Genomic DNA, 24,802 nt, shown 5'->3' with positions numbered 1-24,802 from the left:
AAATGTAATGAGCTATTCTCCGGATTATAAAACTAATTACAACTAAGTGAATAGTTTATTCATTGATTTAAAAATCACCGATATCATAGTATATGATCTACTGTATACAAAATTTAAGTAATTTGCATATTGAGTGCCATATCTTTTCCATTCATGACTACCACTTTATACTCATATTCCTCTTTATTATATAGTCGACATATTGTTGAATCAAAATGCAAATTTGTTTTTTAAGCATCGTCAAGAAATGGTTTATCTCATACATGGATAGTAAGAGCTATCTGTGTGTGAAGAGACTTGAACTCTTTCGGTATTCATTCACTGATTCCAGAATTTAAAAATTCAAACACCTGCAATCTGCATTAATTTAGGTAATACTTCTAAATGGTATTGATCGACAGAAACATCTGGATTAACAGATGGACATCTAACTGTGGATTGACAACACTGTATTCCAAATATATTTTGCACATGTTTTTATTCATCGCGTCTATTGTTCACTGATATGTCATGAATTTGAATTTTCCCTTTCATCTTTAAGACACTCTGCATACTATATCTGATATCTGTCTTTAATCATAGACGCAAAAAAAAAATCCATATGGAAAACGGTGTCATACTGTGTAGGTTATAAGCATGAAATGTTCGCTTCAAATTAAAGCTCACATTCATGATTAATTATAACCACTACTACATTAGCTAGTAAATTATTTCGAAATGTGGTTAAATTATGTCTATTTTATCCATGATTTATAAATCGAGCTGTTAGTTTGTATTCCGGATATAACAGAAAAACAAACAAACAAACAAAAATGCGATGGAATAGCAATTTATTATCCGAATTTCCTGTACACAGATTTTAATGAGCTTTCATTATTCAGTAGTAAAATCAACTAAGACCATGTGACATTATTTCATGGGCTAGAATCCGTTGCTTGTTCCAGAACTTCCTTTCTTCAAAAACTCAAGTTCTTTTGCTTACTTTTGAAAACGAGAATAGTCAAAAAGTCTTTATAAATATCGCTTCAGTCAGATCAAATATAAAATCTTCATTTATAATAAAGCCCGGATTTCTCAATGTTTATGATAGCAAATCTTCTGATAAAAAAATGCGCTTGCTACACTTTTGCCATGAGCAACCTCGCTATATTTTAAAAACACGCTCCAATAGAACTGTGTTTTATTATTTACTATTATTAGGGCTTATTAAGGTTCAGTGTGTGTCAATTAAAGTTACTGAACATTTAAAGTTCCATTAAAATATTTTATCGGCACCTTCAATGAGGTTACTGAAAGATCTCAAAATCGCAGTCAGATCGGTTTTACGATCTTAAATGAGCGTAGAGCATACGAAGTAACCTTGTAATATCGATTTATATCATAAGCAACTTCGAGTTCTTAACGTAACGTTTCTTTACCAAAGCTTGGTTATAAATAGAGATGTTGCACCAAATCTGAACAAACTGATATTCTGGACTATTATTAGATTTACTTGAGGCTAGCAGTCGGAGTTTGAGAGACTGGACGGGACAGCAGAAAACTCGTTTTACTCTCTCAACACCTCGTGATCTTTCTCTCTCTCTTATCTTAATAATATATTAACACGAAACACTTGCAGTCTCCATGAAAACATGCGATGCACGATATTTCTGAAAAAAAATCATTCACGTTTCTTTTTCCATTTCTGTTATTTGCTATTACACGTGTAATATTCCAACTTTCCAGTATCAAAATGAGGCCACTTCTGTATTAGGGCGTATAATTTATCTCCAGGACATTCCGTACATCTGGCATCTCTATGACCATGTAGTTTGTAGTCACTAGTGATGTAGCCCTGCAATGAGAGAAGAAAAAAAATTAAATACTCTGAAATGAATAGAACATAAAGCTTTCTGAGATTTTGCGATGAGCTTCTGATTAGGAATTCAGGAGCCATTGCAAAATCTCGTAACATTTTAAAATGCTTACTCTTTTCCCTAACTCTTTCCTCATGTTAAGAGAAAAGGTGTTTAGCTTAAATATGAGGGTGTGCTGAAAAGTTGTGATAATCACCAAAAGGGACTGAGGTAGAACCATGTAACTTACACATTATTTCACATATTCCTCAAGAAGTGTTATACACTTATTAGGACGCTGTTGCATCATTTGCTATCCTCTGAGAAAAAGTCTTTCCCCTGTTGCACAAACCAGTGCTCAGCTGCAGATATGACTTCATCATCATCTTTGGTAAATTTTGTTATTTTCAAGTGTTTCTTTAAATTTGGGAATAGGAAATAGTAAGATGGGGCTAGGTTTGGCAAATAGGGTGAGTAGGCAGACATTGAAAATCGAAGTTGTATATTGTCTATTGGGTTTCGTGAGCAGGTGCGTTGTCCTGCAAAAACCAATATGCTTCTACTCAATTTCCCGCAGCGTTTTCCTTTCAGTATCTCCTTCAATTCCTTCAGAGCTGGTGAATAAACTGCTGCTATAGTTTAACCTTTTCTGAGGTACTTGGTAAGGATTATATCATCCATCCCAAAAGATAATGGTAAAAAAACCTTCCCCGCTGACTTTTGGGTTCGGAACTTCTTTGGCCGCGTTGAACCTTTATGTTTCCACTCCATTGACTGTTGTTTGGTCTCTAGGTCATAGTGATGAAGCCATGTCTCATCAACAGTCACAATACGAGCCAAAACATTTGAACCTGATTTCTCAAAATGACCCAAAATCTCTTGAGGTGACAGCACACGTTCTCTCTTTTGGTCAGCATTCAAACATTTGGGAACCCACTTCGCTGAGAGCGTTTCATGTCCAGATATTGGAGGATAATAACCCCAACTGGTCCCTGAATATCCACAGAGTGCAATGTTTTTGGCTGGTGATTGTCTATGATCAAGGATGAAAGCACGCACTGCATCGATGTTTTCAGGTGTCACTGTGGAAGGTCTTCCTGACCTGGCGACATCTGTTGTCTCAGGATGCCCACTTTTAAATTGGCCATCCCCATCTGGCAACTATTGGATATGCTGAGGCACAGTCCCCTAAAGTCTCGCACAAAGCATAGTGAATCTCAGTTGTGGACTGCAGCACGAAAAATATGGGTTTGCCAGAGTCAATTGTGAGTGCTTTATCTATCAATGGGTTCAAGGAGAGGTATGACAGATAGTGCGGATAGCTTGGGTCTTCCGCGATGAATCTTCGAACTCCATGGAAGTGCCTGTAATAATGATAATTTATATACTAGGAGCGGTACGAAATTAATATATGAGGAAATAAATTAATATATGTGGAGCGGTAGGAAAGCAATGCCTCCTATTTCTTTTTTTCTTCTTACTTTTCGAGTAAGTCAGAATACTTTACATATCACTGAGTGGGCAGCGGTAGTAGTCTAGTAGTTCCACTGCCGCAGGCGGCGCTGCGATCGTTCACTTCAGTGCCGCACACAAGTACAGTACTCTCCCCGACTTACGTAATACGCGACTTACGTATATTCGCACTTACGTAATAAATCTCGAAAATGCACTGGCGCGTATGAACATGTTTACGGCTTTTGCGTCTTTGACATCCATTGCAGTATGAAACGACATAATGTTAACTAGACTCGGCATTCACAGCAAATGTAACGAATAGTAAACAGGCAGTGACAGGTTACCGGTAAACGCAGCAGAGGGCAAGTGTGAAAAAGCCGTAACATTCAAACTGAAACCAACCAATTAGAAATAAGGACTCCGTAAACAATTCCTCCTTTCTATGACCCGTCAGTAGTCCATGCCTCGCGCGGTTAGTTTAGTCACTTGTTTATCACCGTTAGTGTTCGTTGTTTATTTACCCTTAAAATGGATTCGAAACGCAAAACCGAATGCGCTGGTAATAAATCTAAAAACAAAGATCTGCAATTACTTTAGAAGAAAAGTTGAAAAATAATTCGTATGTATGAAGATGGGAAAATTATATCAACAATAGCTCGGGATGTAAATCGACCTATTTCGACAGTGAAGGATAATGTTCGCATTTTTCATACTTTTATAATTTATATCCGAGTAAATACTGCTGCGTGATCTTTCGTTTATAAAATAATACTGTGTAAATAATACATATCTGTATATATACATACATATAATAATAATAAACATTGCAGTTTCTTACGAAGTTACACTTAAGCAATTTACAAATTCGACTTACGTAAAATTCAAGTTACGTAAAGGTTTACGGAACGCATTACTTACGTAACTCGGGGGGGGTTACTTTAGTTCAAAATGGCACTTGTTATAGATGCACGTACGAGTATCTTGCTTTACTGAAAGCGTCTAAAATTTGGAAATGCAACTTACCGGTGCAAAAGAACTTTCTTATATAGTCATTTAAGGATCTCACAGAAATCGAAGTTTATTGAATGCAAGTTTAGGTTGAATACGTGGAACATAAATGCATTAAGGAAATTGGTGATGGGCGAGGGGATAAGAAACCATATCATATTAGATCTTAAAAACAAATTAGTAATGCGCGATTATTCGGCTATAAATAGCATCGATGATATTTTTCAATTCTTTTATATATGCATCAATTAATCTCGTATCTGGACTTCTACTGTTGATAACATCGGTAGGAGTTAATGAGAGGAGCATTTGTTGGCCCAGTTGCTCCTCTCATTATTCCTTTTTATCAAAATCTGGAAATATGGAAGACTTATTTAGAATTATTCAAGTTGTAAAAGAATAAGTTTGTGGAGTTGCTAAGTATAGACTAAGAGTTTCTTGAGTTTTTAAATAATCTGGAAGTTTAAAACTCCCAGAAAGATTTAACTTTTAAATTAAATCTTTCAAAAATATTAAAAATCTAGAATATTCAAAGAGATTCCATGCCCTTTCTTCGGATTGAATATATAAATAATTAATTTTTATTTTAATTTAAATGAAAGAAAATTAAATTAAACAAATCTGTTTTAGTCTTTAAGGTGCATATGTATTCCCCCCCCCCTTGTGGAAAGTGCTTGCTTCTATAGCGTTAGACCGCCCGAAAAAAAAGAAAAGTTATAATTTTGATCCCAGTTGCCAACTAGAAGAACTTTTCCTAGGCTTTTCTTCATTAGTTTTCGAGACAGTGAATCTTTGCCAAACTTAAGCAGGGTTTTTCCTCCTGAAAACTCTGGTTTTTAACCAACAATTCAAAAAGTCAAGTGTAAAACACAATAATTTAGGCATACTCGTTTGAGCTTAGGACCACGAGATGGCACCATGTCTGCAGTAATCTGTCTTCTAATCTTATTTCATTGACAGCGTCGAGCTCAGCTATCAGTGAAACGAAGGAATATAGAATGGCTGTCTACCGATCTTCAAAAAGGTTAGTTAGGGCTAAAGGAGTTCGGCTTATTCTCCTTGAGATTAAAAGATATCACAGGATTTTTTATTTTTATTTCATACGTCACTTTAATAGTATAAGAAGAATGAAGAGCCAAAATCTCAAAAAAGGGTTCAAAATCTCTTTATAAAGAGATTTTCAACTACATTTTATCTAGTAATACATTTGATTTTTATCCTTTCTCAAAATAAGCATCATATCAGTATTCTGATGCAGTGTCCAATCTGGACACTACCATTAATATCGAAATAAGACCGTTTCGCAAAATAAACAGTCAAATAAATATTTCGATATAATAAAATTATTATTTTTTTTTTTTTAAATTAAGCAATAAGCATAACTTATTACCTGCCAAACTCCATAATTGATAAGCTTGCGTGTTGCTCTCAACATTTTGTCGTTTGGAAGTTCCTCCATATAGTTGCCCATGAGGGAAATACCAATGGATTTGGCGTTATATTTTGGCGTATGCGCTGCAACTCTGTCCCATCCTCTTCCTTCATAGATTGTACCATCGCCTCCAATCAAAAAACCATAACCAATGTCCGCCCATCCTAAAAATAAAGAAATCAAAATTTGGTTATAATGTATCTATAGGTTAGTAATATAGTCTTCATTTTCAGTAGTTGAGGAATGTAATTATTTGGAAAAGTTTGAATAATGACAATTACCATTTGTAATTTGGTGCAAATCCTGGATCTCTCTCATCATAGCCGAACACGTGGTCAAGTTTGAACATTTATCCATGGCAGTGTGATGGATAAATACGTGCTCTACTGGCAAGGTCATTTTCTGAATTGATACTGGTGGTCTTCCTCCCCAGGTTGTGCGGTTGATTACCTCGAGACCTGCACAATCTGTGATTAATAAAAAAATAGTCATTAACACTACCAGCATCAGGTGCATTACAAGTAAATGCATTTACTAATAATAACATTAAATTAGTTTAATGCAAAAAAGTGTACATTATTACACAACCATAGAAATGACTGTGCCTTTTAATGATATAGTTTAGAATATATTGGTGCGTTACTTTTGTGACGTAGACATATCATTTTAGACAGGAATATAATTACAGAGTCTATCTACAACGGTGACATAAAACGCTAGTCTTTCAGTTCGCTCGAGATGACTATTGGAAGTATCAATCGACTGTAAACCATTTTAAGTAGAAATGCTGTTAATTAGTTTAAAATATGTTTTAATCATATAGGACATTTTAGCGTACCTTTTAATCTCTAAAAGGTTCATGCGATATGATTTAAACTAGTTAGTATCTAATTTCACTTAAACTAAATTCTTTTTATATTGAGCTTCTTTTTCCTTTAGCCTTCTATTATTAAGTTTAAAAATGTTTAAAGAATAGTTAAATTCCATTTGTTTACGTTTTTTTTTAAATTAAATTAAGTGTGTCACTGTCTTCCTTGTAAACTTTAATTAAGTATCCAAACTGAAAAAAAGTTCAAGTTGCAAAATGTGTAATAAAATTGCATATACATAAAATTGTCAACTTCTGTACCTCAAGGCCTACGAGCATGGATTTTCCAGCCATTCTTAATTTGCAGACCTCCTAGACTACATTATTCACCTTTAAACACATGCTATGGAGAAACCTTGATACGGCATGTGTAGATAATGTAGGCATACAATCGCTCTTGATATTTCCGAAACGTATGATCGGATCCGAATTGTTCAATAAATGACACTCTTATAGAATACCTCCCATCCTTTGCAAATAGGTAGCTTTTTTCTTTTTCTTTCTTTCTTTTTTTTTTTTTTTTGTATTTGGTTGTTCACCGCCCATCATGGCAGACGTCTTCTTACCTTCAGATTTCTCTATCAATGCCGAAATGCTCCAGGCTTTGTCATGAAGCATGACTTCACTGACAAAATGAAGTCATTCAAATGAAGTGAACTGCAATCGATGGTTTTGCTGATGACAGAACACTCGTCTCCCAACCACGCATTTGACATACCATCTAAGTGCAAAAACAGTCTAAGGTTTAAGAACTGTTTACCAATGAGGTAAACAGCGATCTTGGCAATGTAAGTAGAGTGCTACCAAAACATGACCTGGTTTTCTTTTCGAAAAAAGAAGTGAAATAAATTGCAATTGATCTTCAGCTTCCTTTACGTTTGCTAATGGCCTTCATAACACTATATTTCTATTCTCGAGTTACCTTGAGACACAAAACCTTAAATCCATAACTCACTAGCTTCAGACTGGAAGATACTTCAAACAAGAGTTAATTTCATATTATTTTTAAAAAATACCATGTTCAGCTAAACTGGATTTATGAAGTTAATCAACTCGGTATTGCACGATGTTCAAAGATTCGCTTCTCACTGAACGTCTTGTTGACGAAAGTAGCATAAGTTACATTGTTGGCTTCATAAATCACCTGATAGTTTCATGGCTGGTGGATTTGGTTGATATGTTTGAAGGCCAGTAGGAAGTAAGTGTGGTTCTTTCTGTTAAGGAACAGTTAGAGAGATTGACAACTCATTTTCAGTTGGTAATAATTTAGCTGATTTTTAAATAAAAATTAACGCCTGTTCAATGAAAGCTGAGAAGCTTTATTACATCATCCGAATCTTAATCTCAACATTGTACTATTTATTTCCAAAGTTTCGGAATATGAATTTCTACCTGGGTTAACGTTTTTTCCCCCTTAAGTTGCTAATAGTGTTAGAATTTAAAATCTCATACAGACGCAACTGAATCTAAAAAAGATCATCACTATCACAGCACACTGTTATAGTAACCTTTGCATTTCCAGAAAAGTTTCATGTTTGTTCTACGGAATCGAGTTCCCGGATTATCCTTAAAGTCCTAAATATGGATAGCACTTCCGTTTCGTCTACCAATAACAGTTCTTTTGATCAAAACCCACTGCAGCCATGGCTGTTTTTGAATGTGTTTAGACGAGAGATGACCATCACGCAGCGCGAGACCACTCCCTTCTTATTGCGAGTATGAAGTGGCTTGAAAAAAGTTTGTTCTATGGAATAGAGTTCTCGGATTATCTACAATCCTTAACCCACCCACCGACGGTAGTAATGAATAATGCACATACTGGCAATTGAGTTAGAAATCTTTATGCAGATATGGTAAACGTCACTTACTTCTTACTCTGCGTATATGCAAAATACTTGGTCACATGCGTCACGTGACCATTTTAGAATGCTGCTGATGAGTAATCGCCAGTGTTGATCACAATAGGAAAAACAAAAAAATCTTTCGGAGCTCGACAAACGGCTTATTGTGGGTCCCCGTCTGGCTGAAGGCCACGATTTTGGAAACAGCAGAGCTGACTCAAACGATAAGATATACCGGATGTTTAATCAGTGGAAAAGTAACCCACTTGCTTGTCTTAGAGGCGTAACTGTGGTTCTAAGACAGACTGCCAGGAACGAGATCGCCGTCTGAGAAAGCTTTTACGGACGAACAGAACTTCCAGTGTGTTAACCGAAGCATTTAATGGAGGCTGTTCCCGACCGATACTCACAGAACAATGCACAAGGAATTGAAGAGGATGGGTATTGGCAGTCGCATGCCTATAAGGAAACCACGGTATTAAATAAAAGTTTCTAATTCAGTGGCCGGTATGTGTAGGTTATATATATATATATATATATATATATATATATATATATTTTTTTTTTGTCTTGTCAGATTCCTTAATTCCTTAGTAATAAAAATACCTCGTGTTTGCATCCATACAGAACGAAATTTAGTTTACTAAAACATAATTATCGGCAAAAGTAACGACGTCCGTGATAAGGAAAACAAGTCTAAATTCCCTTTGTGTTACACCCTATTACCCTCTTATTATCTAAATAATGGGTTTCGCTACCTGTAGCTCAATCAAGGCTGCTGTTCTATAACCAAGGCCGTAGTGCAGTAGAGCAACCGCGTCTAGAACAACTACTTCTGTTAACAATTTTTTTCTGCAATGTCTTCAGGAAAATAAAAATGTAAACGCTTGACTGAATAGCTGGTTGAATTCAAAAATCCTTATTGTTTAAGTGCAAAGGCGTTATTAATGGGATCTGATCCGACGGGAAATATTACTTAATTCCCAACATTCGCGTAACAGTGATATATTATTATTATTGCTATCACCACTACTACAGGATCCACATTCCAGAAACTAAGCATAAGTATCATTCGTGTACTTAAATAAACGATTTTAATTCAAGAATTTTAGGTGCTAAATTATTTAATGTGTTATTGTAATAAAATATGAAATACTGTATTTAATTATTATTTTAATAATATCGATAATCATTAATATTTTCTTACTCGTTTACTACTGCAAACGAAATAAGAAAAATATAAAAAATGTATATACAAGAACACAATGCCTACTTATGAAATACGAATTTAACTTCAATTTATTGTGAGATGACACAACACCAATAGGAAGACCTCCAAAGAAATTCGGTAATATGCACTTAATACTATTATTATTTTAGTACATATGCTATATTTAATGATGGAGAATTTATACATAAATTGAAACTATATTTTGAAATAACTTGTGCGTTAAATTTTTATGCAAAAGTCAATAAATGATTTAACATTTCGAAAATTAAAAGTCTTAAAATTTGAGTCTCCTTTCCCCCCCCCTCCACCTCGAATGTATAATTAGAGGTCGAGATATTGGGAAGAAGATAAAGGGAGTGAATCCTTTATGCTGATTCAGAGGGTGGAACTCAATACAAATCCCCAGATTAACCAACATGATATACAATAATATAAAACTATATTATCAAAATGTAATTAGCATTCTATTACTATTCATCGCTTTTAACTTCTTATGAAATTAGAGAAATGTAATGGTCAGAATTAAGAGTCCTTTTTTGATATAACGAAAACTGTTACTTTTATAGTGGTTAATATATTGGGTAAAGAATATCCGATTGTAGGATAGTATACGAAGCTTGCTGTGAAGAACATTAACAAAATCTTTGAGTTTCTAATATTCGATGCATTGGATTATAACTTTGGGATTTGGAATACGAAACATCTGACCCCGGAATCCCCCACTCCCGATCTTTTATTATTATTATTACAACTCAAATGAAAGAGTAAAAATAAATAAATAAATAAAATTAGATGATGCAACTAAAACCGGACACTTCCTTTTGTCATGGTAATAAGTAAGCTAAGAAATAATGCAAATTAAATACCGATAATAAGTGGGCAATTTGTTTTTATTCACACAACTAAGAATTATAACATTTAATTATATTCGTATGAGATAAGAGGTACACTGATGAAAAAATAATATAAAATCAAATAAGAAATCTATCTTTGTCAATTCATTGAACATGATGAAGTGAATATGTAAAGCTATTTAAATTCGTTTAAACATTGTTGTTAAAGGGTTGAAAAGAGACATCGCGGGAGGCCCACTACATAGTTCACGATACACCTATCATGCTATCCACAATCGATTCAGAATTTCACCACGGGAGGCAGAAGCTAACCAGTATTCGCACAGTATAATAGTATGATAGGTATATTTTATACCTATCATATCTGTCCTTAAGCCGATTCCCTGACGAAAAACTAACAACCGCAAGTACCCATTCCACTTATTCACCACCCTGGTAGTAAAAAAAAAAAAAAAATAATAATAATAATAATAATAAATAAAGTTAGAATAAGATATAAGTCGATATCGTTATGTTAACAAATATTTCAGTCTATCTGTCTAAAAACGATATTTTAATGTAAATAGAAAGCAAACAGATAGTAAAACGTAGTTTGGGCTATACGTAGCAGAAGCTGTTAAGCCTAACCACGCTTTATGTTAAATTCCCTTCACCGATGGAAAGCAGAAAAAAGAAATGAAACGTGCATACTTTCTTGCGTCATCGGAACTAAAACACCTGAAGACGTTTTCTGCAGATATTTAAATGGAATCAATACAAAGGAAAATTTGCCTTGTTTGTGCTGCTCACAAATGTACCGTGACCATGATTAAACTGCTCTCACTTGTTTGCGATTCCCAGCTGTCGTGACGTCATCTGGCGCAGTCGCAATGATCAATAATACACCTATACATCAGGTGATGTATAGGTGTATTATCAGTGATGTCCATCAGGTGAGTAGCACAGCTGATGGACAGGAGAAAACGAATATACGTTGAGAGTATATAAGAATATAAATTTAAAAATAATAATAATAATAATAAATAGAGAGAGAGCGAGAGAGAGAGAGAGGAAAGCATTTTAAAAGATTATCTTAATAAGAAAAATGAAATACCAGAAAAGAATGTTGGTCTTTTGTGTTGTGTTATTACTATATTCCTTAATTATAAGTTAATTCGCCTTTGGTGGTAGAGTCGTGAGCTTTTGTGATTAAAACTTGAAAGGAGAAACAAATAATGTGTTTTATGGACTCGACAACTGTTAGGTAGAAAAATAGGAAACGTTTCTAAAGAACTGTGATTTTTTTCCGCATTCAGTTTAATAAGATTAAGATGTGTCTTTCCAGCATATTATTATCGAAGATATATATATATATATATATAGACTAGATCGCAACTCTGAGATTCACCACAGTCTAGAGGAACTGTTCCAGACATTGGAAAGACTTTTATTGGGATTATATTGATCAAGTGTATATAATAAACAACTATGTTATACCAACTAGTTTCACCGACTAAGGCTGTTGGCATCTTCAGGGTACATAACTGATATAAGGCACTAAAAAGTAAAAAAACTGTTATCACTTGTTGCTATTTAGGAACGTTCTATAGTGATATCATCCACGCTCTATGAATGTATTGTACGCGCTCTGTTCTTTGTTTAATATAATTGGAATCGGTTGATTTTAGTTTGTAACACTTTTTTACTTTTTAGTGCCGTACATCAGTTATGTACTCTGAAGATGCCAACAGACTTAGTTGGTGAAACTAGTTGGTATAACATAGTTGTTTATTATATACACTTGATCAATATAATCCCAATAAAAGTCTTTCCAGAGCTTTTTGGTCAAGAAAATTAAACATTTTTTAACATGTTCCAGACATTTTTTAAGTGGATTCCAGAGCTTAGCGCAGGCAAGCATGCTTTTATCTGTCCCTCAGTGCAGCAGAAATGCACTGAACTGTGGCGATAATGAAAAGAGGAACATGCTGCTTACCGATTTCAAAAAAAAAAAAAAAAAAAAAAAAAAGACTAAAAACAGTTCTCCCTACTCCCTTTGGAAAGGAAAAGGCTTAAGCGGATTTATTTATTTATTTATACTTTTACTTGTATACCCCAACGGGATATAAAATCAGCTCATCTCCGAGTAAATATTATTAATATTAATTTTGTTAAGCTCCTGGGATTTTTTAAATGTATATTAGCAATCTTTTTCAATCGCTTTCTTATTAGCATGTTGAATACATTTATTGTTCAATGATCAATTGCAGTTATAGATGAGGATACGAGGATCGAATTGAGGACTAACTGAAACCTTTATTTAAGCTCGTTACCAACGACAAATTATTCAACTGAGAATCATCTTGACTTCTTACTGATGACTCGCCGATGTGGACAGCAAAATCTTTCAAAAATAGACAGGAAATTTGTCATACTGAAAACGCACGCGATTGACTGTACAGCAGTTCATGAATGAATATTTCTATTATTGTGCAATGGAAATATCCATTGGTCTGGCGTTTATTCAGTGTAAAATCCTTAATTCAAGGAAAGTGAAACATTGCATTTGAACAGTTCCCATGTTTCGTGCTTCCTACATCATTAAACGCCACATAGTGAATTATGTGGGAGTTATTGTGTCTGTTATCTACGAAAGCTTCTTCTTATTCTTTGTATTTTATGTAATCAGCATGGGAAAGCTAACATGTGAACCACTGAACGTTTCATTATATCTGTTTTACTTTCTTCATATCCTGATAGGGCTCAACTATGAAACAGGATATGAAATGGTCATTTCAACATAGTTTCTTAGGTCTACATTACAATTCTATTGAGCCTCCGTAGCTCAGTTGGTATAGACGAAGTTTTTTGGTCGGAAAGACCTGGGTTCGATTCCCGTTAGTGTGAGGAATCTATCTGGTCTCTTTCGACGAAAGGCGAGTTAGCTGGTTTCATATGGGTTTTTCAGGTTTTAAGTAAATAAAATCCGAGTTTTCGGGGTTTTTTCATCCGAAAACTCGGGTTTTTCGTCCCCCAGAACAAGCAAACTGGCCCCGTGAACACACACAGGAATACTTAAGACAATCCCTTCTGCCATAGGTCTGATTCGTCAGCTATGCCGGTCTCGAACCCGGATAAAAATAGGGAGGGGATTGAGATGGTGCCGTACCTCCCAGTCGAAGCAATCTCGTCAAACCTCCCCGTCACGGCAGATGTATCATCATACGAAATAAAATAACAATTCTGTTAAGTTTCTGTGAAAAACTTCTGTAATGATTAATTCAGAGTTTCTAAGTTCGTATTATCTCTATCAAGTAGTATAACTTGGCAATCAGTTGAATTTTAACTTTTATGTATAATCCAGTTATGCATCTAGGATTTATTTCTGAATATATCTTCGTGGTCATTAGCCAAAGATGAGACGAGTCAAGAAAATATTTGACTGATTACGAACAGTTTTGCTTTCAGTCTTTTCGAGACTTTCCCCTCTTTCATAAAAATAAATAAATAAAAAATAAATGAAAACTTTTGAAACTACAGCCTGTTATTAAATTACTGATAAAAGTCTGTTAAATATCCATTGTTGTTTTGTAACCAAGAAGGGGAAATGAAGCTTGCTTTTGAAACTTTGCCTTGATATTGCACTACCTACTCTAGCCAGAAGCCTTCATGTTCGATTTTTAATAGCGCTGCTGTCAATTAAGAGTTCCATTGGCTTGGTCTAACTGCTCTCTCAAACTGTTAGTCTCAAATGAGAAACATTTCATGTATTTTTGTTTTATTTGAGCTGCCACGTAACTACCATACCGCTCTGTGCCAATTTAGTTGGACAAAAATATATTTTTATTATATTTTTTTATTATAATTTGATGATATAAGAAAAAAATAATAAAAATATATGTGTGTCCTTTTATATATTTTTTTTAATTTTTAAAGATCGCAACATGGTGTAGAAAAAAAAAGACAACATTAATCCTGGATCACTAAACATGACAGAAAACAATAACTATATTAATTGCCATATATCATTTTGAAATAAATTGTGTGTAGATGTAGGTGAACAAATTAGCTTAGCCTTAAAAAATAAAGTAGGCCATCCCTCAACCTTGAAATATGGCATGCATGTAATTTTATTCAGAACTCAAGATTAGAGAAAAAATGGAAAGTAAACAAAACGCTATAAAGAACTATTCAAATCAATAAATAACTTTCTGAATGAGGAAAACCTCAAGATGAAATAATTTATTCAGTGTATCTAAATTCTGTTTGAGAGAGCTTTACTTAAAAACAGTAAGGATTGCGTTGAATATTCTTCAATGTTTTTTTTTTCATTTTAATTATAGCTGTCGTAATAAAAATTGAAAAAAAACAGGAAGAAGTAATGAGGATGTTGAGAAAATTAAATGTTTTCAAAGGGGAAAGAAAGGTAATGCGCATAATTTAGAGAATAATTATATAGCAAGAAAAAATAAATGTGTTATTAATGATTGAAAGAACAGAAAAACTCAAGGTTAAGAATAAAGAGGAAGAAAAATGGCAACTAGCGTCCAGAACTTCAAGCGGCATGTTGAAACATAGTCATACAAAAAATAATAAATAAAAAATTAAAAATGAAATAAAACTAAATTTTAAAAAATAGAAATGCTAACAAAGAACTACGAACATGTACATGACTAAATGGTTTTATAATCGAAGACTTGCAGAAATAATACAAAATCTTGTTAGAAAATACTTGTAATCCTTATAAATACGTTGTTTCTAAAAATAAAAAGTATCTTTGGCATGAAATATCTTTACATAGAATCCAGTATTAAAGAAGATCGCAAAAAAAGTGAGTTTTGCAAATACTTTCCTGATTAGCGACTTCGAATCGCGTTGACTAATCTGGTCGCTTCAAATGGATTTGATTTAAAACCTACTTGAAATGATGTGGCATTAGTATTCGTATTAGCAGATACCTAAAATACTAAATTTTATTCACTTTCGTACATGTCAGATTTTAATGATTACTGTGTGTGGTTTCGAAACGGTTTATCTCATTTTGTACCTTTAAACGTCTGATTTAAAGCAAAACTGAAATCTCTTCGAGAAATTTTTGTACAGATCCCAAATACCACATTGTAATGAAATCCATCCAGCTGCAAGCGAATACACTCCAAATACAGATAACTTATGTGCTAAATAATGATTGTGACATCTTCGTAAGACTACTTAAAAGAAAGACACAGAGAATATCATTGAATCAAACCGAAGTGCGATTCCTAGAAAATCAGTGTATATGACGGGCTGAATCAAGGTATATAAATAGCGGAAAGTATTCCGCTATTCTTAACGATCGTACTGCATTTTTGAATTAATTTATTTTATTTTATTTTTATTTTTGAGACCCAATACTAAATTTCTCATTAAACTACTAATTCTAAACATACTAATATCATAGTAAATCTAACATTAAAAATTTTACATAAGTTTAAAATAAAATAGGTATGATATATAAATATTTATATTATATATAAGCAACTATTCATAAATAAAATAAATATTTGTAGTATTATAATCACTTACCAGGCAAATTCTGTAAATGAATGATGAAAAAGATACGATTTAAGAGGATATTTAGCATACTAGCACCGGAGTTTGCCATTTCTTTCTTATATCTGTAATAATAGCAATATATATATTTCAGTATAGCTGAAAAATGCCAATAAAGATGAGAAAGAGGCTTAAAATATTAAATTAGATAAGTTATATAAAGTGGTTTTAGATAAACTGCGGTTTCTATATTTATATACGTGTGTGCGCGTGTGGCAACCGGGAATTCCTACCCTCCTTATTGTTAAGTAACACACTTCCACATAGAATACAGTTCCTTCTTTATCTCCAATTTTGCAATTGCTTTATTTGAAAGATAAAAAGAACCCGAATGACTCTTTTATTGACATAAACTGAAGTAATTAGACATCCCGATTAATTTTTTTTTTATCTTGAAGACGATTACCGTGATTAAGAAAACATTTGGAAGGAAAGCTACTGTAACAGTTATATTCGAGAACAAAAATCAAATATTGATTATAAATATTAAGATTTCTCCATAAAGAATTTGGTTTATAGCTTCATTATGTTATGGATTATCTTCCATAAATGACGACGGTTTCTAATCAAATATGCCGATATAAAAATAGAGGATATTACAAATTCATCATCAGTTTTCAGCCAAATAACTGAATTTGAAGTTTTTAAAGTTTTTAAAAAAGTAATTACTCACTGACCAAGAGTTCTATTATGAAAAATTCAACCTTTCAGACATATGATTGCTACGATATTGAAAAGAGAGTCTCCTAACTTTCTACCTATTCTGTAATGACAACTAAGGTCGAAGAAGCTGCCGAATTAGTGAAATCTTAATCAAAATCGCTAATTAAAGGAACAATTAAAAGGTCTCTTAGAGTGAGTTCGTGTCTTTTTAATTAGTGCAATAATGCTTTGCTAATTCCGATGCCAAAACTGTGTTCCCATAAGCTGTCTGGTCAATTTGTGTTCACCAGACAGCTTATGTCAGACTTCGTTTGAAAACATAGTTTCAAATGAATTCATTTGACTATAAAATAATGATGATTTATAATATTCTTTCTTTCTCTAACTTTACAATTTCAATTGAAACTTTTTAGGCTCTTTCATCTATTATAATTTACGCACTGACCAATGGTAAATTCCTACTCAGGATTCCTCTGGCAATGAAATAAAATGTTGCCCTTTTAAGGTTTCTAACTGATGAACATACGAAATCCTGAGCAGTCTCTCTCTCTCTCTCTCTCTCTCTCTTAATACATTTCAAAACCCTGATTACAGATTTTTAGCTCTACTGATTTCGATTCCTGACCTTTACCTACTTCTACAGAGCCCTAAGCAATCAGTCGGGTTTTTTTTTTATGTTAATTTCATTTCGTTAGTACTTATGCAACTGGATTTCTACACTGGTAGGTGATTACGTCTGGTTGTTTGGCTTAAGAAATGCTGTAAATGTCAGTGTGACTCCACCCACTGTCAGACATCTGGAACTTATCGAGATGTTTCTAATGATTCTCATTATAAGGACTCTCCTCTCTTTTCTATTCGTGTGCTAATGTAATTCTATATTAGAAATGGCTTGACTAAGAAATGTTCGAAATATCAGTCATTTATAATTTATAATGCTATTTATAATCGGTATTAAAATCTGTAATATTTGTTTGAAACAGAACCATTTCACTTACAACTTTGGTGAAAAAAATGAAATAAAAAAGAGATCAGCACTTTGGCCAAAAATCAACTAGCTTGATTACCGTTGATGACTTCAACGACACCTATAGAAAATAAGCTTACCCGTAGATTTTAACTTTGTACAATTCTGTACAATCTGTAAATGTTATTTATAATGTTTTCAGTGAAAAAATTATTGTGGACTAAATCATTCAAGTGATAAATCATTCAAAATTAAAGATATAGTTCTCAATCGGATTAAGAATCTACAGGAAAACAAACAGTACTGAAGTATTACATAATAAGCAAGAACATAAAATTAAAAAAAAAAAGCATACGGGTGGGGTGAAAAGGCAAATAAGATAATCTAAACAGGAACTTGTTTATCTCAAAAAGAGTAAATTATATACAGTGTGAGGTAATGAGGATGAAGAGAGAGCCCGTAATCATGCTCTCCCCCTCCCCTCCATCCTATCTATTTCTATGAATGATAAATATTGATTTGCTTCTTATGATATATCTATAGTGATAACTGCTTTTGTAAAATTCAAAATAACAGATGATTATCGCCCACATCACCTACGCAAACCATCAGTCAATATCTAATTGATAAAAGATTTCTCCATAATTCAAAGATAAATTTATTAAAAAAAAAAAGAAAAAAAAAGACATCTGGCAATCATGAAGTGGTTATCATTGATTTCTACATAACAATGATTGCGTTACATTGGAATAAAAGAACAGAAAAATTAAAAACTAAGCAACATTTAAGCTACATACACGTAACTATGAGTTGTAGAAGTAGCGTACAATTATAGGATGCCAATAAAAATATCTCAAGTAAACAAAAAATAATTAATATTAACTTTTTAACATAGATCGATATATTCTATTATATAACATGCTTGATTGAGTTTATAAAGATCAGATTCTGTCATTTTTGATTTTATTGACATGAGTTGGAAGAGTTAAAGATCGGATCTAGGGTTGACTATGTGTGTGCTAATTATTAAATTTGGTTCTGTCGATCACATAAGGTACAACGAAAGTGGTCAAGGCAGTTTTGGGTTTATTTGAGAGCAGCGATTAGAAATAGCCGAATTCAATCCCTGCGCTTAGCAAACGCGGAGCTCAATAATGATATTATTTTGGCGGGGGCCCCTAATTTTAGATAATTACGTATCGGAAATATATGCTATTAAACAGTATTAAAAACTAAATGATATATTTATTGATTATATTTTTACAAAAAAAAAACAAAAAAAATGACAGAAATAAACTAATTATAATGAAATTTTTCTTGCTTTTTGTTCCGCAAAGTCTTACAAAATTTTATCAGGTTTTAAATGTTTGGCTTTTTGCTTCTGGGAGCTCGATTAGGCCCAATCAGTCCAATGCGCTGAATTAAAACAATATTGCAGATGATAACAACAATAATAATAAAAGCCTGGAATAGTGCAGAGTATAAACTATAAGCTTTGGGAAGAAGCCTTTGAAGACAGGCAAAGGATATAGTACGGCTAGGAAGGCAACGGGAAACCACCTTGCTCATAATCATCTCCCTAGTATGGTAGCATATAGCTACCCCCACCCACCAGCAGTATGGCTGAGGAAGTAGGATAAGATAGGTTGTAGAGGAATCAAGTATGGAGAAGTCTATTGAAGAGAATCCCTTGTATGCTAGACACATTTTCTCACTACATTACTAGTATTATCTTCTATGGCGAGTGTATGCTAAAGGCGATCGGGATATTTTGATCAGGCTGAATCAAAAGAATGCATTTTTAGACGGGGGGGGTCTGTATCTAAGGCAGGCGATAATAAATGCCATCTATAAGAGGATGAAAGAAAAATTCTGAGACGTTTCTGTTGGTGAAAACAAACGATTTAAGTTTTGTAACGTCTAAAAGATCATATAGGATTTTAATATTAGCTGCTAAATCAAAGGTCAATAACTTTAGTTTAATTAATTAACATTATTTAACGTTCTGTCGAAGTATGTGAACAACTTAAACTGACATCTTTTTAAGTTGTTCACATACTTCGACATCATTTAGGCTTATCTGTATAAAGTTTTATATAACAGATTTTCATTTGAAAGTGAGTTAACCTTAGTTGCTTCGGTCGTAATTATAACCAAGTAGCCTATCAATAGATGTGTAAACTGCTTCCGACACAGCCATTATCGTATTTATCCGAGTACGTGTAAAAAAAAAAAAAAATAGATATTAATGACCCCCCCCCCCATGCCTTGGGATGAAGTAGAATTCTGGATAGCAGCAGCATATTACTGCCATCATTTGCAGACGGTGACCTCAACTAAGCAACAAATATGGTGACACACATACTGGTGCTTGGACATTCACAGAATATACAGCAGAAATTTTAAACTAGATATGTATTGCCGCATCAACAATTTGCTTCCTATTACCACAGGAAATCATAGAAACAGGGTAATAGTGTTAGATGAAAATGTAAATTTGTAAAATGTAAAAAATGTCCAATTTGTAGCGATTTCGATAGCAAAATAAGCTGTAAACAAAAGTGAAATAATATTTATGTAGCAGTTGAAAGTGAAATGAAATTCTTCGGCTAAAATTAAATTTCTTAAAATTAGTTTATAAATTGTGAGTCAGGAGTACAAAAAAAAAGAAGAAAATAAAGATATACGTAATTAATTTCTAAACTAATTTAACGAGTAGAATTGTGGAATGAAGCACATTAAAGATCGAAGTTAGGTAAATCTTCTCCAGATCCCAAAAAATCAAGAATTAACTACGTAATTACAAATATACTGAACTGACTGAGTTCAATTCTGATAATCACAACTAGATTTTGGCTTAAACAGCCCTTCTGCATTTGTTTTACTCTCGTCCTCATCCCTTGTCTTGGTAAAAGTTTTGAGCAAAAGGCTTAGCTGGCTGAATTTTCGAAATAAAGACTGATAAATCATGATATCATTATTTAAATTTAATAGCCTTATTAATAAATAAGGATTACATTTATGTAATCCTTATCTGGACAGGAAATTCTCTGTCCAAAATATAATTTATATAAAAGCAAATAAAGATGAGAACATCGTAAGCCGCTGTTGGATACATTCAACTTCGATGATAGCAGGATCAAGATCCTATATTTTCGAGGCAAATAACAGTATTAAAAATCCGATGTTTCTGAAAAACTTATTTAGAATTATTACAAAAAAAGTCTTGATTATACAGCATGAGAAAAACAAAGTTGTAATCTTATGTAAGAATTCAAAGTTTGAATTCATGCGCAACAAAATATTCCACATCAATGACAAATCATCTTGTGCTGCGCTGTTCAAAGTTAATATTAATGCTGACACTGCAGTATATGAACGTCAACTTTGGGACGGATGGTTTTTATTTTAATTAGCTGAAAGAGTGCTGACTTTTACAAGCTCTGTATCTATGTAGGAAGGAAAGAGAAGAGGATTTTTCCAGCATGTTACTGTATTTTGTCTAAAGATATGCTTGGAATTTAAAATTCAAGAATTGCACATTCAGACATAACACAGCAAAAAAATCCACTGACGTGGAACTAGCAAGTCATTAGAAAACTTTCATTATTGACTTGAGAGATCCTTGCACTAATTGGATAGAAGAGTTGGCATGGATCCAAATAATGATTCATTTAATAGTATAAAGTGCTCCCCATATTAATCTTTCATTAAATGCTTATATTCAATGCATCTGGCGTAGACAATAGAAAGAAAAAAAGTGAAAAATACAAAGAAAGAAATTAGTTAATCAAATATACATATACATCGAATAAAACACAAAGACGGATGTTCAGAAGTGATAGTGATTCGTTTAAATAGTGCTAAAGCTTATGAACAAAAGGCTGATTCCTCTTATACTTGGATACTACAAAACTGTCTCTCATTAATTTTGCTTTACTGCGCATCTCACCATAGAAAGGTCTTTTTGACTATTTGCATTCTTTTCTTGTCCATATTTTCCAACACAAGTGATGGCTTTTTAAATTTATGTTTCGGAAGTTGAGCAATTTTTAAAAGGCAAACTTGTTAGTGGTTCGATGTAGTCACGTCTCTAACATTTTTGCACCATGTATACACGAAATGTAGACAAAAGTTTCCAAAATGGTTGCAAGGGGTGAATATAGCCAATATAAGCATGGCTATTTTTTTTTAATACTGTGAATAACTTATGCATCGACTAAAGTATCACGAGAATTTTTTACGCCCAGACAAAAAACTGCAAATACAAATGACTTCACTGTATTCAAGGCTTCTGCATATATTTTGTGGTCTTTGCAACAGTCCAAGCTTTGGTCTCCCAATTTCCATACATCCCAGAACCAGCCTCGAATGACTTCTTTTCTGCTCCCAAGATTAAACTGTAGTGAAAAGGACCGATATTTGAGGATTTTTTTAAGATCCTAGTCGAAAGAGAAGGGCTGAACGCGATCTGCTACAGAAGACTACAAGAAGTGTTTCCAGCAGTAGCGAAACATGGAAGTTGGTGAATAAATTCGCCAGCGGACTAACTTGAAGGAGTCAATGATCGCTAACGAAATAAATCTGCACTTTTTTTCTTTCCCAGCCAGACTGGATCATTTTGAACAGCACTTCGTATTCTAACTCCTCAATTACATATCGTTTAAACAACGAATAAGGGTACACTTTCTTTTATTCTCATTACGTAAGGTGCATAATATCTCGTACTTTGAACACCTGGAATTAAAAATATTAAGGTATATTGCGTTTCAACGTAGAACCTAATTCGTATTGTATTGTTAGTTTTCCTGCATTTTAGAAAAAAAAAAAAAAAACGGCTTTTGGCTAGATGATTTCGGGGAATTTGACATTTCAGATTTTTACTTCAATTTATCAGTGCATTGTAATGTTTCTTTTAATATTTTTAGTGCAGAAACATGAATCACCATTATGGAACCAAACAAAGCAATCTTCTTCTTATTGAAAGTTTTTCACTTGGTTATATTATAAATTAAAGATACCAAGAAATTATATACTTGTGTTTAATCCATTATCCAAGTGTAAGCAAACAAAGTTTGCGCCTGAAGTATCTTTCAGGACTGGGGCAACTCAGTTGTCAACTGCTACTTGGATATAATTAAACCAAGTATATAATTTCTTGGTATCTTTAATTTCAATCTTCTTCTTATTATTATTAGTGGCCTTCCGCCAGGAGACATGAGTCCATCTGCAGTCGCAGCTCATAAATTAAGCGAATTACTCAAATTCATATATTTATATTGGGATGTACACATAATCATTACAACTAGTGAATATGTTCAAGGTTGATTTTATATTTGTTAAAAAAAAAAAAAAAATCAGAATATAGAGGAAAGACAACCCCGCAGCGAGATAGTCCGAGATGAATAACTCGATGCTTAAAAAAAATCAAGAAAGTGAACTATATACAGGTTAATTATCATTGTGACCAAACCAAAAACCACGAAATTCATCGCGCACTGCATACGTTGGCTTGTGTATATTCGCTCATTGCTTAACCTCTTCCCTTTACCTTCATTCTCTTTAGTGTGTGTGTGTGTGTGTGTGTGTGTGTGTGTGTGTGTGTGTGTGTGTGTGTGTCATCATCTGCGCTCTACAGATGTATTCAATAATCACATTATGCCATCTGTCGCTCACTAAAATATAATCCTATATTACCCACTGTCCACATACGCACGCGCACGCACGCACGCACGCACACACACCATCACCACCACCACCGGAGTATTCTGTTGTTAACTGTGTGTTCTATGGTGGCTGACCTGCCTGTATGCGAGATGAAAAACTTGAGTTTCCGAGAGGGAAAAAAAAAAAAAAAAGCTATGGTCGTATGAGATCATCTAACCTACCTTCAGTTGAAGAAGGTCCATATAAAGATTTCTCTCGTCACGACGAGAATGGAACCGCAGATCTTTTCAACCCAAAGGGCGCATTGTCCCACCGTTGGAAGAACGGTGAAAAATTTATGGAGACTTGATTTTTATCCTGTGGAAACTCTATCATTATAAGACTTTTTTTCCAAAACTTACAAAAATAATATATATAAATTAAGAAATGTAAACAAAAATTGTCCCAAACCAAAATGATATAATAAATATATAAGTCATATAATAAAATTATATATATAAAAAAAGAAATTTCTTGATTATGTAGATAATTTTAATATTCTCTTCTATAAAGATGTGAAACATTTCAACAAGAATTATAGAAAATAACTAAATCAAAACTAAAGAAACTGTCGTATGTAAGAAATACATAAAATCCGAGACGATGTGTAAATTTAGAAAGACAATATAAATTAAAAGTAACAGATAGTTGAAAGGATTGAAATATGAACTAAAATAAGAAAAATAAAATTTTAGACTAAATATTTTGAACTATACATCAAAAATACAAAATATTCTAATTAGATCTAAAAGTTTCTATGAGGCGATATTATAGATTTATGAAAACGATTTAATATGACAGTTGGCAATATTCTCAAAAATTTCCATTCACTCTCCTAGTTTCTAGTAGCGTACTGTATATAAAAACACGCGGTGTCATTCTAAATATTTGTTAACTCACCTGCAGAGTTGATGATCGCGTCCGGAAATCTGATGGGAATGGAGCTTTAGAAGGTTTCTGAAAGACCGCGAAAGTGCACGCGGTAAAATATATATGCATTCCCTTAACAATACAGCTAGCTGTGATGTAATGCAACGCGGCATTGGTTCTGGGGGAAAACGCTTGACTGATTATACGTGCGAACAACTTACGACATACTTGGGTATTTTTCTTCATAGTACCACCTACACTTTATGACTTTCCTCATTTTTATTCTCACTAATTAAGATATTTCAATCATATTGCACTGTTTTGATCATTTGGTGGTGGTGCGCGCGGGGGGGGGGGGAAACTGATGTGTTTTTCAGCCACTAATTAAATTTAGAGGATTAATTTTTTTTAATATCGTCTGCGTCAGTTAAAACAAATAAATGCTGTTGATATACTTAGAATATTTAATTTAAAATACCACCTTTTTTTTAAATATCGTCT

The 24,802-nt window shown here is 33.4% G+C and overlaps 1 protein-coding gene across 1 annotated transcript; it reads right to left on the bottom strand.

Moving 5' to 3' along the window:
- Nucleotides 1-813: 813 nt before the first annotated feature.
- On the bottom strand, nt 814-24,369 carry LOC150110162 (peptidoglycan-recognition protein LB-like). The gene is made up of 5 exons (XM_090391765.1): nt 24,332-24,369; nt 16,069-16,160; nt 6,012-6,197; nt 5,689-5,894; nt 814-1,834 (listed from the first exon to the last, which is right to left on the bottom strand). Exons 2-5 carry the CDS (start codon nt 16,145-16,147, stop codon nt 1,688-1,690), a joined length of 618 nt encoding a protein of 205 aa, XP_090247891.1. The 5' UTR covers nt 16,148-16,160; nt 24,332-24,369; the 3' UTR covers nt 814-1,687.
- Nucleotides 24,370-24,802: the final 433 nt, after the last annotated feature.

This window comes from Typopeltis vanoorti, chromosome 1 (assembly GCF_054136105.1).
Source record: "Typopeltis vanoorti isolate ZY-2024b chromosome 1, IOZ_Tvanoo_1.0, whole genome shotgun sequence".
NCBI lineage: Eukaryota > Metazoa > Arthropoda > Arachnida > Uropygi > Thelyphonidae > Typopeltis > Typopeltis vanoorti.
The sequence above is the reverse complement of the archived record's forward strand: the minus strand, read 5'-3'. Positions and strand labels throughout refer to the sequence as shown.